The sequence below is a fragment of the Phodopus roborovskii genome, unplaced genomic scaffold (genome assembly GCF_943737965.1).
Source record: "Phodopus roborovskii unplaced genomic scaffold, PHOROB, whole genome shotgun sequence".
In the NCBI taxonomy this organism is placed as follows: domain Eukaryota; kingdom Metazoa; phylum Chordata; class Mammalia; order Rodentia; family Cricetidae; genus Phodopus; species Phodopus roborovskii.
The window spans coordinates 5,552,791-5,570,016 of record NW_026126648.1 but is presented as its reverse complement, the minus strand read 5'-3'; the positions used below and the strand labels follow the sequence as shown (position 1 = coordinate 5,570,016).

General features: G+C 45.5%; 1 protein-coding gene across 1 annotated transcript in view; it reads left to right on the top strand.

Annotated features, from left to right (window-relative positions):
* The window catches only part of Zcchc4 (zinc finger CCHC-type containing 4), a 36,556-nt gene that overhangs the window by 2,199 nt on the left and 17,131 nt on the right, over nucleotides 1–17,226 (top strand). Inside the window, exons 3-6 of the mRNA XM_051174097.1 lie at nucleotides 104–186; nucleotides 8,850–9,125; nucleotides 9,525–9,602; nucleotides 17,024–17,096. Coding sequence (XP_051030054.1) covers nucleotides 104–186; nucleotides 8,850–9,125; nucleotides 9,525–9,602; nucleotides 17,024–17,096 — 510 coding nt within the window. The remainder of the gene's footprint in view (nucleotides 1–103; nucleotides 187–8,849; nucleotides 9,126–9,524; nucleotides 9,603–17,023; nucleotides 17,097–17,226) is intronic.

Genomic DNA, 17,226 nt, shown 5'->3' with positions numbered 1-17,226 from the left:
TCGAGAGCCGTCGAGACTGAAAAGTCCAAGATGGGGGGGGGGGTTGTCCCACCCGCCTGATAATAAGTAAATAAGTGACTGAATGAGGTTTGCTGTTTTTCAGTTGTCGGAAGCTAGACTTGCTGCCAGAGAAGCTTATAACCAGAGACACCAGCCCCCTCTATCCCGAGCACAGTGCATAGAAAGGTGTGATGTCTTTTTTCTTTATTATTTAACAGTAATGTTTCTTTTCTTTCTTGTTCCTTTAAGCTTACTTTCATTTATTTGTTTTTATCACAAGGCTTTCCATTTTAATCATTTGTAATGTATACAGTTCACTGACTTTGATTACATTTACAGTGTGTGCAACCATTACTGCTATTTCCTAAACGTCTTTATCCGGTCAAACAGAAATTCTGTCACCATGAAGTAATAACTCCTCATTCTACCTCCCCCAAACCCTTACCTACTTTTTGTTGCTATGAATTTTATTATTCTGGGCACACATGAGTGGAATGATATACTGGCTATTCTTGATAGCTGTGAGTTTTTACAGTTAGCATGTTTGCAAGGCACATCCACGTTAGAGCACATGACAAAGCTTTCTTTTTTCAGTAATAGTTCATTGTGTGTATGAACCACATTCTGAAAATCCATCCATCCGTTGATGGGCTTTGGGTTTGCTTGTTGTGAATAAAGAATGCTGCAGTGATCACAGACATATAAAGTAGGTGTTTTCCTGTCTTTCCAGTGGACACAGAGGGGGTTTTGCTTGGTCATGTGGTAACTGGTTTTTTTGTTTGTTTGTTTTTGTTTTTTTTTTTTTTTTTTGAGGAGTTGACAAACATTTCCACTGTGGCTGAATACAAGTCCCTGCCAGCAATGGATAGAGGTTCTCTACGTTTTTGCTAACATTTACTTTTTTATTTTATTTATTTATTTATTTTTTTGTGAGACAGGGTTTCTCTGTGTACTCCTAGCTGTTCTGGAACTTACTTTGTCGGCCTGGCTGCCTTTGAACTCACAGAGATCCCCTGCCTCTGCCTCCCAAGTGCTGGGATTAAAGGTGTGCACCTACACTGCCCGGCTAACATTTACTCTTTTGTATATAGAGCAAGAGATTAAACACCATAGGTGTTGCGTATGGTAGGCAAGCGATGTAGCTCTAAACTACATCTTAGCTATGTTATTATGATTTTTTAATGTGTGCACGTGTGTCTCATGCTCTACCGACTGAGCTAGCCACGCATGCTGTGAATGCAGGTGTGCGCGTGCACGTTCTGCCGCAGCATACACCTTGAGGTCATAGGGCATCTTCCAGAGGTGTCCCTCAGCTTACTTGAGATGGGGTCTGCTGTGTTTACTGCTGTGTGAACCAGGCTAGTTTGTGTGCAAGCTTCCAGGGAATCTGCTTTCCCCGCCCACCCACTACCTTCCCACGGGGCCACTGTGAGTGCGTATGATGTGACACGTGCCCAGCTTATGTGTCATCAGGCTTGGACCACAGACACCACTCCCTTTTTTTTTTTCCTTTGGTATTGTCATCTTAGTAGTTAGAATGTTGTGGTTTTGATATTTATTTCCCTATTAGTGCTGATGTTGGTCATTATTTCATGTATATATTGGCATCTGTGATTTCTTTGGAGAATTACTTATTCAACTACTTTTGTCCTGTGTGTGTGTGTGTGTGTGTGTGTGTGTGTGCGCGCGCCTGTGTGGTAAGGTTTACTGAGGGAGGAGACAGCCGAGTGGGCTCATTCCTTGGCTTCTGCTTCCCTCACGACCTCCAGTTAGTTGCACAACTCCTGACTGTGTTGGCATCCATGTGTGTCCTCTTGCTCTTCTCATTGAGCTCGAGTGCTCCGTGGCTGAATTGCAGAGATCTGTCTAGCCATGGGCTTGCAGAATTGATTTACTTTTATTTTGTGAGTCTGTGCCTTCATGTGTGTCTGTGGGCCATATTCATGCCTGGTGCCTGCAGAGCCACAGAAGGGCATTGGATTCCCTGGAACTGGAATTGGAGCTTATTATGAGCTACCATGTTCATTCTGGGAACTGGAACTGAGTACACTGGAAGAATGTGTCCTTTCTTAACAGATGAGCCATCTTTCCAGTAACACCCCTCCCCTATTTTTTATGTTTTTTGCTTTTTATTTTGAGATAGGATCTCACTATATAGCTCTCTCTGGCTAGATTTGATCTTACAATCTGCATGCTTCTGCCTCTCAAGGGCAGGATTATAGGTGAAAGCTGTAAACATTTTAAACTGGCATTATTAAAATGTTATTGGATGTATTGGAATTTGTACATTTCTTTTGGTAGGAAATCTGACAAGAATTCGTTTCTGCCCTGACTCTTAGGAATAGGTCTCCATGTGCTGGGCGAAGCTGTCCAGGAAGCCTCATCTGATTGACAGTTTACTGATGGCAGATATTTTCTTTTATAGTTCTTGTTTCTGCTGCCCATGCTTCAGCATTCAGCACTGTGAGGCCTTATTTTGACCAACTAAAAAGGAGTCCAGCCTGTTTAAAATGTCTTGCTTGAATCTGAGTGTGGTTGTGGATTCCTTTAGTCCTTTAATCTTTTAATCAGTCAGAGGTAGGTGCTTCTGTCTGTGAGTTCCAGGCCAGCCAGGACTAGGAAGACAGATCCTGTCTTGAACAAAATAAAACAAACAACCCAAACTACTGTAAGTGAATAAGTAAATAAAATATCTTGCCGGAGCCTTCTTAGAGGTTAAAACTTGTGATAGAGGATGCTTTTCTAAAGATAACTTGATTGCCCCTTCGCTTTAGTTCTTAACTCAGTCAACAGTGAAAAATGTTGAGAAGTTAGTGAGTGCGAGCAAGCACTCTGCTAGCTGCTTTACCTGAGGTGACACTCAGTCCTGCCAGGGCTGCTGGCTTGGGTGGGAAATGGAGGCTTGGAGCGCTGAAGGAGCTTGAAGGCCTCCCTGTTAGGAAGTGGCTGCACTGGGGCTTATGCTCCTGGCCTCTGATCCACAGCATCATGTTAGCAAGAAGGCAGATAGTCAACAGTGGCCAATATTGGTTCACTGTATGTGGACAGGAGATAAAGATACATCAGGACATGATTATCACCACTGCAAGCGACAGAATATCAGTGCTTTGAGAAGTAGGAAAGCATGGCCCGCGCTTTCTGCCCAGCAGCTCATCCCTTTTGCAGTCATATAGGATTTGCTATTGGGTTTTTTTTTTTCTCCTCTGCATATTAAACTTCTAGTCTGGAAGTAGAGCTCTGTTCTCATCCCGTACTACCAGAGTGTGGGAGTTATTTTTCACACTTGTATTCGAGGCAGACACCCACCATTGAATTATGTTTCCAGACCAGATAAAGTATATTTTATTTTGGATTTTTGAGACAGGGTGTCTATGTGTATGTGTGTGTGTGTGTGTGTGCGCGCGCGCGTGCGCACACACACACACATAAACCTGTATAGTTACAAAGATGTAGAGTATGAAGAATGTGTTGTGAGCTTCAGCTCACTTTGTTGAGATGACTTAGATGCTCGGGGAGGCGAGGACATTACTGCTGACTTGTGCATTAGCTGACCTGCACACTGTGAGGGCGTGCCATCTGATCGGGTTTGGGAAAGTCATAGAGGCTGAATTGATTTCACTGCTTTGCTTCCTAGTCAGTGCCCCTATGTTTTGTTATATGCTGTGTGGAGTAAGCATTCTAGGTGGGTCATTCTTCTAAGATTTACCTTAAGGGAAATCACGTTGAGATCTTGGCGTTTTTCAAGTCAAAGCTCGTTGGATTGTCTGTTCCCTTAATGTCCCTTCATGTTGAGAGTAGGAGTTCATTTTCGTGTGTGTATGAACCTAAGGGTGATATATTCTTTAGATTATGATTATTATTTTCTAATTTAGGTAGTTTAATTATGTCAGCTCAACTGCAAGTTAGCTTATTAAAGAACTATATTGCAAGTATAAATTGTATTTAAACTTGATACTCAGGGTAGACAGCAACCATGGTCTCAGTGTAGTAGGAAGAGCTTTTTTTCTTTTTTTTAGATAAGGTGTTGGTATGTAGCCTAGGCTAGCCTCAAACTTGCAATCTTCCTGCCTCAATCTCCCCTCCCCCCAACTGCTGGGCTTAGAGGCATGGACCATGCATGATTCCCATTTGGCTTGTGTTGTTTTGAAATTGTTAGGAAAGAATAATGCAGTAGGATTAATAGATCTTTGTCACCCAGTTTTTGTTTTGGCCTGGGAATGTTGCACAGATTTCTGGTTTATGGAGTGGAATTTGATAAGCATTTTTTTCTAATGTGGTCTTTGAATCGTGTTATATTTCATAGATGCTCGGCTGACAGGTTTATCTTTTGTGCCTGAGATTTGCTCTTCCTTATAGTTCTTAACTGCCTGTTATGCTTTAAAATGTGTTAATATTCTATTATATGGCGTGCTTCCATCCTTATTGTGACCTATGAAGTCTGCATGGAAGATAAATTGGAATGTGGAGATCAGTGTTAATTTATGTGCATTCGGATAATTTTGCTTGGTTGATATTTCATTTGGTTATTTTTTTTTCAGAACTCATTTAAACTTAGATTTTCAAGGTCTGCTGTTAGACAAATGCCATAAACATAATTTGTGTACTCCAAGAAAGGCAAATGGAACATCAAATGGAGATCAATAAAAATGACATTTCAAAATGCTAGCCTGCAGTTTGTGAATCATGCTGAGCCATGCTGCAGAATGAAATTTCCTCTCCCTCAGGGCGTGTGCAGTAATCCTGAGAGCTTCCTTCCCCTGTTCCTTCATTCTCTCAAACTTCAAAAGCCTGTCAGAGTGCTGGATTTAAAGCAGTGTAGGTGAATGCTGATGTGGTGGTCATGAGATAGGAAAGAAACGTAAGATCTGTTTATCTTCCATCAAGGAAGGCGGAACGAGCTGGTGATGGAGGTCTCGGAAGAGTAGCTTGGAAGTCCCGAAAGGAAGGGAGCAATCAGGGTCTGATAGTAGTGTTCTCTGCTCTTTTGGTCTTAGTTACTCTCAGGTGGGTGAATGGCCCTGCCTGCCCACTATCGCTCTGTGTTAGTTGCTTTTCTGTTGTTGGGATAAAACACTGAGACCAAGGCACCGTGGTAAAAGGGAGCATTTAGTTGGGCATGGTGAGTGTAGCGGGAACACCGGAGGGTTCACATCCTGAATGAACCACAGCAGGGATAGAGAAAACCAACTGGCATCAGCTTTGAAACCTCAGAGCCGCCCCGCAGTGACGTACTCCTCCAGCAGGGCCACACCCACGGCCACCATCTGGGTACCAAGTACTCAGATACCTGAGACACACGGAGAACGTTTCATCCAAACCACCACACTTAATTCCTCGAGACGAGACTGCGTGGCTTCTGCCTTCAGCTTCCTTTGTGAGGGCCCACTGCCGCTGCTCATTTGTGATGTGGCAAAGTCACGTCTAAGCACCTCTGACACATGAAGTGAGCCGCTGTATTGTGACTGCCACAGCCCATTCTCACCCTGCTGCAGCAGGCGGCGTGCCCTGGGGTTTGGTGTCTGCCTTTGCTTCTCCTTTGTCCTCTTACGTTGTTCTATCACGACTTGTGTGAATGTGTGTGAGGTTGGTGCGCGTGGGGCACAGCGCAGACAGAGAGGGCGGGGCCAGCTTCTGGGCGCTGTCCCTCCCACTGTGCTTTCCTGAGCCCTGGGATCGGGCTCTCATGGCCGTGCTTAGCGGGAGTCCCCTTGCGAGCCCTCCTTGGTACCTTTCTCCCTGTAAAACGGGGACAGACCCTTCCTTGCGCTTGCCACTTTCATTTTAGCTGATTTTTTCTTTAGCTCACGCTTTTGAATATGTCTTAGAGTTCTAATACCTGACTCTTGGGTGTAGGTGTGTGTGGGCCTATGTGCCATCCCACAGCAACCCTCTCCACCCCAGCTGGCCCCCAGCCTCTCTCTCCTTCTATGCCTTCCTCTTGCGTTGTGTTGCAGCTGTGGTCCTAACCTTTGTTCTGATTCTGTGACTTGCATTAGTGCCCATAATAACCCTTTGCCTGGACTTGTTTATGTGTCTATTTGGCTACAAGACAAGGCAGTTTCCATTTAAAAGTTCTACATAAGAATCTCTGTGTAGCTACTCTGTGAGTCCGTTTATGCGACATGTCTAGAGTTGGCAAACTCCCGGAGGAGACTAGGAATGGATCAGTAGTGGCCAAGGCTGAGGGTCGGGTACCGGGGAGCAGCTGCCCATGGGGTGAGGTTCCTTTTGGTGGTGAGAAAATGATCTGGAATTAGGCAATGGCATGACTTTGTAAACATCCTATCTACCATTGACGAACACAGCAACTGTTGAATTGTGTGGTATGTGAATTAGGTCTCAATTTAAAAGATCTGTCTTAGGCAGTAGGAGCAACTAGTCCCGAGGCTCTGAGAAGAACTGTCCTGGCTTGTAGTAGCTGCAGCTCTTTTGGATGAGTCTTTTAGAATTAGCCTTCCGACTGTTGCGTCTTTTTGTGTTTTGTGAGGGAGACTGGTTAACTGTTCGCTTTTATTATGTGTTAAATGGATGTTAGCTACCCACGTAAACTCTGCCAGCCTTTCAGCTGGTGATGAGTAGCAGTAATTGGTAACTGCCCAGAGCTTAGGGAGGGCCACAGAATCCGATCACTACTTAGTGCATAGAGCAGTAGAAACACCCACTGCCGACTGCCTCATTGAGGCTCACGTGGGGCAAACCAAGATGTCTTCCATTCTTCCACCGCCTGCTCGCTTTGTTTTCCCTCCCTCCCTCCCTCCCTCCCTCCCTCCCTCCCTCCCTCCCTCCCTTCCTCCCTGCACTGGAGACTAACCCTGTAACAGTACTGTCGATTTTCCACACAAGTGTTTGCTTGGCAACCTGGGTACATTTGCTTACTAGTTCAGCAGCCTTTCTGAGGATTTCCTTAGGGCGTCATACATATATGACAATGTTGACGGCGATTGGCGACATTTTAATGTTCCCTGTCCATTCATTATTTTGTCTGATTAGGTTGGCTGGGAAGTCTAGCAGATGAAATCTGAGACTAGCTTGTGTCAGGCTTAGGGGACAGCTTCGAGTCTCCTCAGTAAGATGTCAGCCTCGGGGTTTCTCAGGCTGTGGAAGTTGGTTGCCGCTTTCGTAAGGGATCTGTCTGTCTTTGCTGCTGCCCCTGCCCGGTCGCTGCCAGAGTTATTAGCACGTGTAGCTGTGCTCAGCTTGTGAGTAGGGGCCGGGATGTGTCCAGTCCTAATGCTTTCAGAGCTCATGCTCTCACCCATTACAATGCCGTCTTTCCAGCACACCAGCGAGCCGGCCTTTCTGAGTGCTGCCCCGGGACTTGGACACAGCAGGGTTTCCTGCTCTGGTTTTGGTACAAAGCTCTTTTGGGGTCCTTGTGGATAGTCAGTCATGATCCGTTCATTCCTTCCAGGTGATGTGTGGCCAGCTGCCCACCCCCCCTCCAGTCTCTGTTTTGAGTGACCTGTTGTACAGTATCTGAAACTTACTCTGTACGTTTTGTAGGGGTCTGAGGGTCAGAATGGTAAGTGTGCACTCAGTCCATCCCGGGGTGGAGAGGCAGCCATGGTGATTCGGCGTCGGGCTGCAGAAGGCCCTGCTTCTCTTCCCACTGGCCTTCTGTGTCTGGAGCCCTTCCTGCTGACCTTCCTGGGTGTCACTATGAAGTTTCCTCCTCTCTTTTTCCCTTGAGGCCTTGAGTAAAGCTATCAGAGGGGCACTTACGGGGCAAGGGACACCAGTCGTGGGCAGGCAGCTGATTTCTTGCTGGAGCAGTTTAGAATATTTGTCACTGCCTTGGGACCTCTGCAGTGAAACTGTGTAGGCAAAGTTCTAGTGCTCTAGATTCCGCTCTCACAGCTTCTGCCGTGCAGCTCCCCACATTGGCTGGGCTGACCCCGTTGACTTGCCAGGCTGCAGGGACCCTATAGCACAGTGCTGTGTGCCACGCCAGTGTTTCACACCTCTGCCCGCGTCTGTCCCCAGTGGGCCCCGTTCTTCCCTTTAGTGTCCCCCTCTGACTTTGTAACATGACACATACGTGAAAACCATCACATACGTGAAAGAAAGCCTTCAAGACATAATGACTGTGTTTTCTTCAGTAATCTCTACTACACTGAAAAAAAGAGAAGAAATGAAACTGAGATGTAGTAACTCTGAGATCAGGCGTGAGGGCAAACAAAATGGCTGCCCCACACTGACCCAGGCTGGCCTGGGGCTCATGAGCATCCTGCTTCAGTTTATGGGTGCTGGGGCTGCAGACGTAAGCTGCCACACCTGGCTCGCAATAGTCCTTTAAAGGCTCTCGGCACTGCCTTGCTGGCCTGGGGAGGGGCTGCTCACAGCTAAGGGCAGAGAGCTCGGTCGGAATATCTTTCCTTTCAGGAGGTCATTTTTCTTGCTAAATATGTCATAAGAACTTGAAGAATGATTTTGATTTCTCATTTTAAAGTGACTGCCAGCTGAGCCAGACTGTTTAACATGTCCAAGTTAGAGCACATGGGTTTGTCAATAAATTTAAATGTGCTGGTAGTTGCCATTAACTACTAAATTGTTTGAGTAATATATTATATTCACATTTTAAATGGATATTGATCTTCATTCAGTGACTAAATTGGAGCATCTCAATTCTTATGAAATTGCTGACTCTTTTCCACTTTGTAGGTATACAGCCAGACATAAATTCTAGCACATTCCGTACATCCTTTTTCTTACTTTTGCTTCTCTCTGCAATACTCTTCGGGAAGTAAGAATACTCTGTGGGGACTAAAAATAGCAAAGTACATTGTCTTAATAAATAAACAAAAACAAAGTTAAAACGCACTACCTGTGTCCTTCGTTGTATCTTGAAGGTACCTGAGTTTTGTTCAGTTGCCCCTGACTCAAAGAAAGTTCTGTCAAAGTTGCCAGCAATTGCTGTTACCTGCGGATTGGAGGGAGCACAGTGAGCATCAGCTGTTGTCTGACATCTCCATCACCCAGCTCCGAAAACCCAGTCAGCTGCTCTACCCACTGGAGAACAAGAAGACGCACGCCCAGTTCCTGTTTGCTGACAGGAGCTGCCGGTTTCTGGCCGGCCTCCTTGCCACCCTTGGGTTTAGAAGAGTCCTGTGTGTTGGGACACCAAGGTATGGCCTTGACACCGTAGAACGTTCTCCTTGCTGTGCTACTTTACGCTTACAGACCTTTCTTTCTATGAAGCGGGTCTGAATCTGTGCAGAGCGAGGCCTGAGGCTCTGGATGCAAGAGGAAATGGGAAGAAGTACAGCTCTCAGAGTTCGCAGCCCACATCCCTTTGAGAGAAGCCTGGATGTAGGGTGGATGCTTTCTGATCTGAGACTGGGTTTTTCATGTTAGATTCTCTGTTAAGCCCTGCTCTAAATAATATCTGCCAAGCTAAGCCGGGCCTGGTTCTCTGCAGTGTTTGTGGGATTATCTGAGGCGGGAGGTGAGCGGTGGGTTTTGTTTGCCGGTTGTCTGTGGCATTTGTAGTTTCTTATTAACTTTGCTTCCATTCCTTGCTGCAGGCTACACGAGCAGATCAGACTGACAGCAGCAGGCGACAGGTCCAACACTAAAAGCCTTTTATTGGATATTGATTTTCGGTAGGTTTGTATATCGTATCTCTCCTTTATTGTCTCATTTCTTTCTGTGTTTTTCTCTCCTTAGCCATTCCTACCCTGTCACACTCTTTACCAACATTCAGTAGTCGTAGGTTGTGAGCGCCTTGTTTGTTGGTCATGCAGCCTCAACACACAGCCTTTGGGATCTCAAATAAGCTGACAGCTGGTTTCTTTTAATGTGCCAGTGCTTCCAAGTGCACTGTGATTGATCATCGTGATCAGAGTTGTGGGACTTTGTCTCAACTTCGGGTCTTGGTCATGCGATGAGATGTTTTAAAAATGCCGTCTTCCCAGATGACGTGCACGCTGCTCCCCAGGTGCAGGGGACGTGGTGAGAGGGAGTGCTAGCTTGGAATCGGCAGGCCTCAGGCTGAGGGTTCCAGAGCAGGTGTGTTGCTGGGAGATAGCTCTGTGTGAGGCTGCAAGGAACTGCTCCTGCTGGGCTGTCCCTCCAGGGGTGTAATGGCACAGGCACCGCCTCTCCAGGGCCGCCGTGGGGTGTAATGGCACAGGCACCGCCTCTCCAGGGCCGCCGTGGGGTGTAATGGCGCAGGCATCCGCCTCTCCAGGGCCGCCGTGGGGTGTAATGGCGCAGGCATCCGCCTCTCCAGGGCCGCCGTGGGGTGTAATGACGCAGGCACCGCCTCTCCAGGGCCGCCGTGGGGTGTAATGGCGCAGGCATCCGCCTCTCCAGGGCCGCCGTGGGGTGTAATGGCACAGGCATCCGCCCACTGCCCGAGTGAGCAGAGTTGAAATGTTCCTCTTGGTTTTCATAATGGTCATAGAGACTTTATGGGACAATTACTCTTAGAAACTTTTACATGTTGCTGAATGTATTAAAGGGATCAGGCCCTGTGTCTTTCTAGTAGATCTGGTAGTAGCTGTTTGATCAGCGCTACAGAATTTGTTAGAATGTGTGACATTAAATGTGCTTTCCCTGCAGATAGGACAGGCTTAGAAAAACTATTGTGTGTATGTGTTTTACCTGCATGTAATGTGGGGCACCACATGTGTGCTTGGTACCTGCGGAGTCACAAAAGGGCGTCGGATCCCTTGGGACTGGAGTTAAGGGTGGCTGTGAGCCACTATGAGGGTGCTGGGAACTGAACCTGGGTCCTCTGGAAGAGCAACATGCGCTCCTAAACACTGTCAGTCTGCGAAGCCCCAGAGCAGAGTGGTTTTTACAGTTTGTTTTCTGTCGTGTGCACTGGTGTTCTGCCTGCGTGTGTGTCTGTGTGAGGGTGTCGGGTCCTCTGGAATCAGAGTTACAGACAGTTGGGAGCTGCCACGTGGGTGCTGGGAATTGAACCCGGGTCCTCCGGAAGAGCAGTTAGTGCTCTTTACCACTGAGCCATCTCTCCAGTCCCCCAAACAGATTCATAAAGAGTAAAATGTCGCCTGAAACAGCGCAGCTTTGGGGCTGGGAAGTTGGTGCAGGGTAAAGAGTGGAAAATGGGGGGAGGCGCACACGAGCGCCTGCGCTCTGGTAAAAAGGCGTGTGCGATGGAATGAGCTGCTCACCCTGGCTCTCTGAGGACTTGCTGGCCTCGCTGCAAAGGTGACCTTCAGATGGAGGGGACCATTTCTCAAAAAATAAAATGGAGAAACGATTGAGGAAGATTGCCGATGCTTACCCCTGACTTCTCCACATAATCACATGCCTGTCACCTCTGAAAGCACAAATCTTAGGATGCATTTTTCCTGTGCTTCCAGTCAGCTTTATACTGTCTACAGCAGTAATCCTTGGCTCCTCACCCTCGTAGCCATAGGGACAGGACTGGCCCATTAACCACTTGTCCCTTGTCGACAGAACCTGTCGAGTTTAACAGGGAATACAGATTTAAAGGAATACAGGTTTAAAGGAAATACAGATTTCCTTTATGAAGATTTATTGAAAATTAGGTGTCTGGTGTCTGCTTGTGGATGTGTGTGCTGGTTCCCAGCTGAGCCATCTCTCCAGCCCTCCGCTGCATTTTTAAATCGAGATGTAATTATTCTCGTTTACCAGTTTGAGATGTGTGTTTCCCTGGTTTCCAGAGCGGTCATACATTGTGCAGACAGACACACCGCTGTCTACTCTCAGGACATCTTATCTATTTCTTTATTGGGATTTTTGATACAGGGTCACCCATAGTCCACTGTGGCCTTGAACATGTGGCCTTAAACTCCCCGTCTGCCTCTCAGGTGCTGGATTACAGGTGTGGCCCACTGTGCTTGTGTTAGAGTGTCACCATCACCCAGGAAAGAAACAATGGTCATTGCTCCTGACATTTTATACAAATGGTCCCATTCACTGTTGTGATCCTGTGTCTGGCTTTTAGTTAGCATTGTGTTTGCAAGGCTTATACACATGGTGTGCAACAGCATTTCCTTTCTTTTAGTTAGCATTGTGTTTGCAAGGCTTACACACATGGTGTGCAACAGCATTTCCTTTCTTTTAGTTAGCATTGTGTTTGCAAGGCTTACACACATGGTGTGCAACAGCATTTCCTTTCTTTTAGTGACTGTTTAATATCCATTGCATAGAGACGTCGATTTCGTTTTAAAAACTCTGTATTCCATTCTTTCCTAAAGCATCAGTCACTATAAATGTATTATTTTATATGTAGAAGTTTAACGTTGGGATTTTTATCGTGCATCAACAGTACCTGGTATTTCTGAGTTCTTGGACTGTGTCAGGTACTGTGTAAGTCAGTACCCAAAATAGCCCTGTGTAGCAGGAGGTACAGTCATTCTTGTCTCCCATATGAAAACTGAGCTACGAAGAGGTGAGTGACTGGGCCAGAACCCTGGTCTGTGAGTGACCAAACCAGAATCAAAGCCAGGCATTCTCGGCTCCAAGTGGGACTCGTCGCTCCTCTGAATTTGTGGACGGCCTTTCTGAGGCTGCCCCGTTCCTCTGCCAGCCTTCCCTCCCTGCATTCCTCATGCTGTCTTGCCTTGTTTCATGAAGGTGTTCCTGTGAACCGGTAACTTCCACCAAGTTACTTATATATTCAGTACGAGACACTCGGTGCTTGCAAGCTCTTCCTGGGTGGCCCAGCAGTCTGCTCGTGTGAAAGCATCTCTTGCTTCGTACTCCTGACGTCCAGGCCACCTCCAGCTTTGCTCCAGTCACTGTCTGGGCCTCACACTATGTTGTTAAACTTCCATCTCTGTGTGTTAGATGGTGCCTTTAACTTCCTTCGCACTTCTGGGGAACTTGGATGGCAGCAGTTTCAAACTTACCCTGCCCCGGCTTGCCCAGCAGTAGGAAGAGGGGGTGGTCTTCCCTGAGAGCCTTGCTGACAACTCCAAGAGTGCTCTGACTACATTGATGGAGCCGTGCGCCAATTCCCATGCTAGAAGCCGTCCCAGAAGGCGGCCCTGATCTGGACGATGGAATGTGCTCGATGCACGACGACGACGGACATGACTGAGAACGGGAGACAGAAGTACAAGAGAGAGAGAGAGAGTGATAGAGAGACAGTGAGAGAGACAGAGAGGAGAGAGAGGGGAGACAGAGTGATAGAGAGACAGAGAGTGATAGAGAGACAGTAAGAGAGACAGAGACAGAGAGTGATAGAGAGACAGAGAGATAGTGAGACAGAGACAGAGAGGAGAGAGAGGGGAGACAGAGAGTGATAGACAGAGAGGGGGAGGGAGGGAGCTGGTGCCTGTGACCGAGTCATTCACGACAAAGGCGGCGGGCCTCCCTGGCTGGGTTTCCTCCGGCAGGGATGGTGCCGTCCAGACTCAGTATCGGGGCCTCCTTGAGTTCACACACCTTACTTGACTCTGGCTTCATCCAGAGCTCTGTGACAGTAGCTGTGGGATAACTCAGGCAGAGAGGAACTGGAACGCCACACTTTGTCACCCGAGGAACTCGGAGCGCAAGGATCTCAGGTGTGCTTTGTAAAGGAAAGTGGGTGTGGATCCTGCTACCCCAAATCCAGATTATTGGCTTTTCAAATCTTAACATTGTTTAGAATATTAAAAAAAAAAAATAGGTTCACAGTAGCGTTTCCTCCATTTGCTGTATTTCAGGTGTGTTCCTTTTTAATTGAGATATATTTCACACACACAAAACAATGCTCCCAGGTATGTTCATAAGACTATGGTACCACGTCACTGTCTTTGAAAAGAAACTCTCCCAGTGAGAATTAGCTCCCTGCCCCCTCCCCAGCCTTTGGCCATCATTTCTGCCTTCTTTATAGATTTGCCTGTTCCGGTACCTCTGTACATGGGGTCACAGAGTAGGCAGCCTTTCAAGGTCCATCCATGTGGGAGCATGTACCAGTACACCTCTTTTGCATGGATAAGTAATATTCCAAAGTGTGGGTTATGCATGTTTTATTTATACTGTATTTTTCCAGTGGCCTGTGTGTTAAAGGCTTGCTTCCCAGTGTCCCCCAGCTGTGGGGTAGAAGAACCTTTAGTGTTAGTTGGGACCTGATGTGAGGTCCTTGGTGGAAGGGTATGCACTTGGAAGGTAATTCCCATAGGTCACATTGGTAGCTGGGCCTGATGGCTCATGCCTGTAATCCTACCACTTGGGAAGCTGAAGCAGGAGGATTGCCGCAAGTTGAAGGCACAGCAGTTTCCTGTTGCCCTACAAAAGGCCTGTCTAAGGCTGTACAAATAAATACCTCAGCAGCAGTGTTTTCTGTTGTGGGCTATAGATAGTCGGGGCTGAGTGATATGAAGTTAGCATTTGCTAAGATAACTGGTTTCTATACGCTCTAATTTTAGCATGAAAGATGTGAGACTCTATTTGGCAAACTATTATCCAAATAAAGTTAGAGCAAAAAATGAATTTCTTAGGTTCATTTATGAAGTAATTTTATTCAGCTCTTGATTACATTTCCTGTGGAAGAGCGTGCTCCACACTTGGTGACTGGCTCTCATGTGAAGAGAATGAATGGTCAAATTAAGCGCATGTCCTTTTGAGCGGCTTTCTAATGTATGCTTTTCTGATTGGTTTTGTTTGCCTTGTTCAGTGGAGAGAATAATTCTTTGTGGCCAATTTCATTTTAAGAGGGCAGTGCTGGGTGATTTTTTAAAAATATAATTTAAAGTATGAGTAATTATGTTCTCTTGTTTGTGTTTGGCGGAACTTAGAACTGAATTCTTGGCCTTTCCCCGCTCTGGCTCAGCACACTGCTGCCCAGAGCGCTTTGGACAGGTGTGTTGTGCTGGAGTTTGTATAAATCAAATCCTCTTTTTAAGTTTTAAAAATTACTCTGCCTTTGTGAAGCAATGAGAGAGAGAGAGAGAGAGAGAGAGAGAGAGAGAGAGAGACTAAATTGAAAGGGGATGTGATTTTCTTTTTTAAAGCTAGAGCATCCTCAAGTGATAGTAGGCCAACAGCTGTCTGTGCTAGTATTGATGAAAAGATAAAAAAATAGAGCACGGTGATGTGTATGTATAATCCTATCACTTTGGAACCTGAAGCAGGAGGACCACCGTGAGTTCCAGGACAGCCTGAGTTACAGAATGTCATCCTGTGTAAGAAGATGAAAACAAATAATCAGAAGATCCTTTGTGGGGGAGGGAAGCCTTGAAATTTAATTAAACCCGGGGATGTTTGCTTTCGATAGTAATTGTCTTTGCCCCACAGTTTGTGAATGGCTGTTAAGCCCAAATGCGGTTAATATTTTCAGGATCCAGCAGATATGCTGACTGCATCTTAAACAACACTAAGGAATGATGAACAGCTGTTACTCCCTCTCCACAGAGCAAGGAGAAACGGGTTTAGATTATGAAAACATGGTTTTCTAGTATTGGTGGCATTAAGACAAAGGACTTAATAGCTAATATTCATTAAAGCAAACACACGTTAATGTGTGCTACACACCATTCTTACTTGCTCTGTGGAGCCCTGGGAAACTTACTTTCCCATTTGTTGATGAAGAACCCGGGGCTCAGAAAGGTTGAGTGATTTACTTCCCAAGGTTATGTCGTACACCAGGGATGGAGAGCTTGAGCCACACTTTCTGACCTCTGAGCCCGTGTTCTCACCACAGTGTGAAAATCAGAAGCAGCTGACCCGGAGCTGCCCGATGTAAGCAACTCACCCTGGTGGCCAATCCACATGCACATCGAGGGAGTTGCTTCCCAAGCATTGCCACTACCGTGGCTGTTACCAGAGGTTCTGGAAGTAAGGCAGTGTTCCTGATGGTTTTTTTTTTTTTCAGTCTTTCTAACAAGGATGGCATGGTCCATATGTGAATTATTTATAAGAGAGAAAAAGCTCAAGATTTTTTGACTTACCAAAAGTTTCTGTGACTCAGGAGATAGCAGATAGGACAGCTGGGAAAAAAAAGAGTCAGCCTTCCACATAATTAAGTAAATATAAACTTGAGCTGTTATGCAGTATGTTTTCTTAACAGATTAGTTAAAAAAAAAAATAAAATGTTCATTCCCAGAGCAGGTACTCTGATTCATTTTTGCTGCAGTTTTACAGTATGGCTAGAGTAGAATAATTCATTCAGTAAATAAGTATGCTTCTCTCTTGACACAAATTCAGCCAACCCTAAATGCTCATACCTTTTCAATATTATATTGTGAAGTATATCTTATTAAACTAATCTGCATTAGACAAGGAAGTTTTGCAATAAGTGCCTTTTTTGTTAATCCTAGGAGAAATAATAGTTGTTGAACAGAAATGTTGACTTAATATTTCCTTAAATTTATTAACCGGGAGGGACTGGAGAGATGGCTTAGAAGAACATACCGCCCTTGCCAAGGACCCACATCAGGCACCTCACACACACCTCTAATGCTAGCTCCCTTAGATACCATCTGCCTCTGCAGGCATCTTGTACTCATGTGTGCAAACCCATACGTAGACACACACATATTCAGATAATTAAAAATAAAAATAAGATCTCAAGAAACTATTAACCAAGAAAGATATGTTTTAATTGAAAACACACTGCAAAGTTAAGTTGCATAACGTGTCTAGCCCAGATGTTTGTGTGCTGTTCTGGTCCATAAGAAAATGTGTGTTTCATCTGCTGGTTTTGTAGTTCAGAGGGTTGAACATAGGACCTGAGGAATGTCGATTAGGCAAGTGCCCTTGAGCTCTGCAGCCCAGGCTGGCTTTGAACTTGCAGTCCTCCTTCCTCAGCTCCCCAAATAGCTGGGCTTTAAAGGTCCGCACCATCAGCCTTCTTGGAACCTGTATCTTTTATGTATGATTATTCTTTGGTTTTGCCACCAACCTAAATACATAAATTCAATATGTAACATTACAGATTCACTTAAATTTTTATAAAAATTCTTTATTTTTCAAAAACCAAAGGATGATGGAATTTATTTAATCAAAATGTGATTTTGGAGTTTAAAAATACACTTTAGTGTTTGTTTATTTACTGTATTATGTACCTGGGCCCATCACTTGGTAATGAATTATTTTACAGATACTCGCAGTTTTATCTGGAAGATAGCTTTTGCCACTACAACATGTTCAACCATCATTTCTTTGATGGAAAGGTAAGATTTATGACCATCATCTCTTTTCTCTGTTATTATTGATTAACATATTCAAGAGTACCTTTTTGTTACTATTTTTAAATCATTTTTTAGTGTATTTTTCCTGTCTAGTGGTGCTGGGGATTGAATT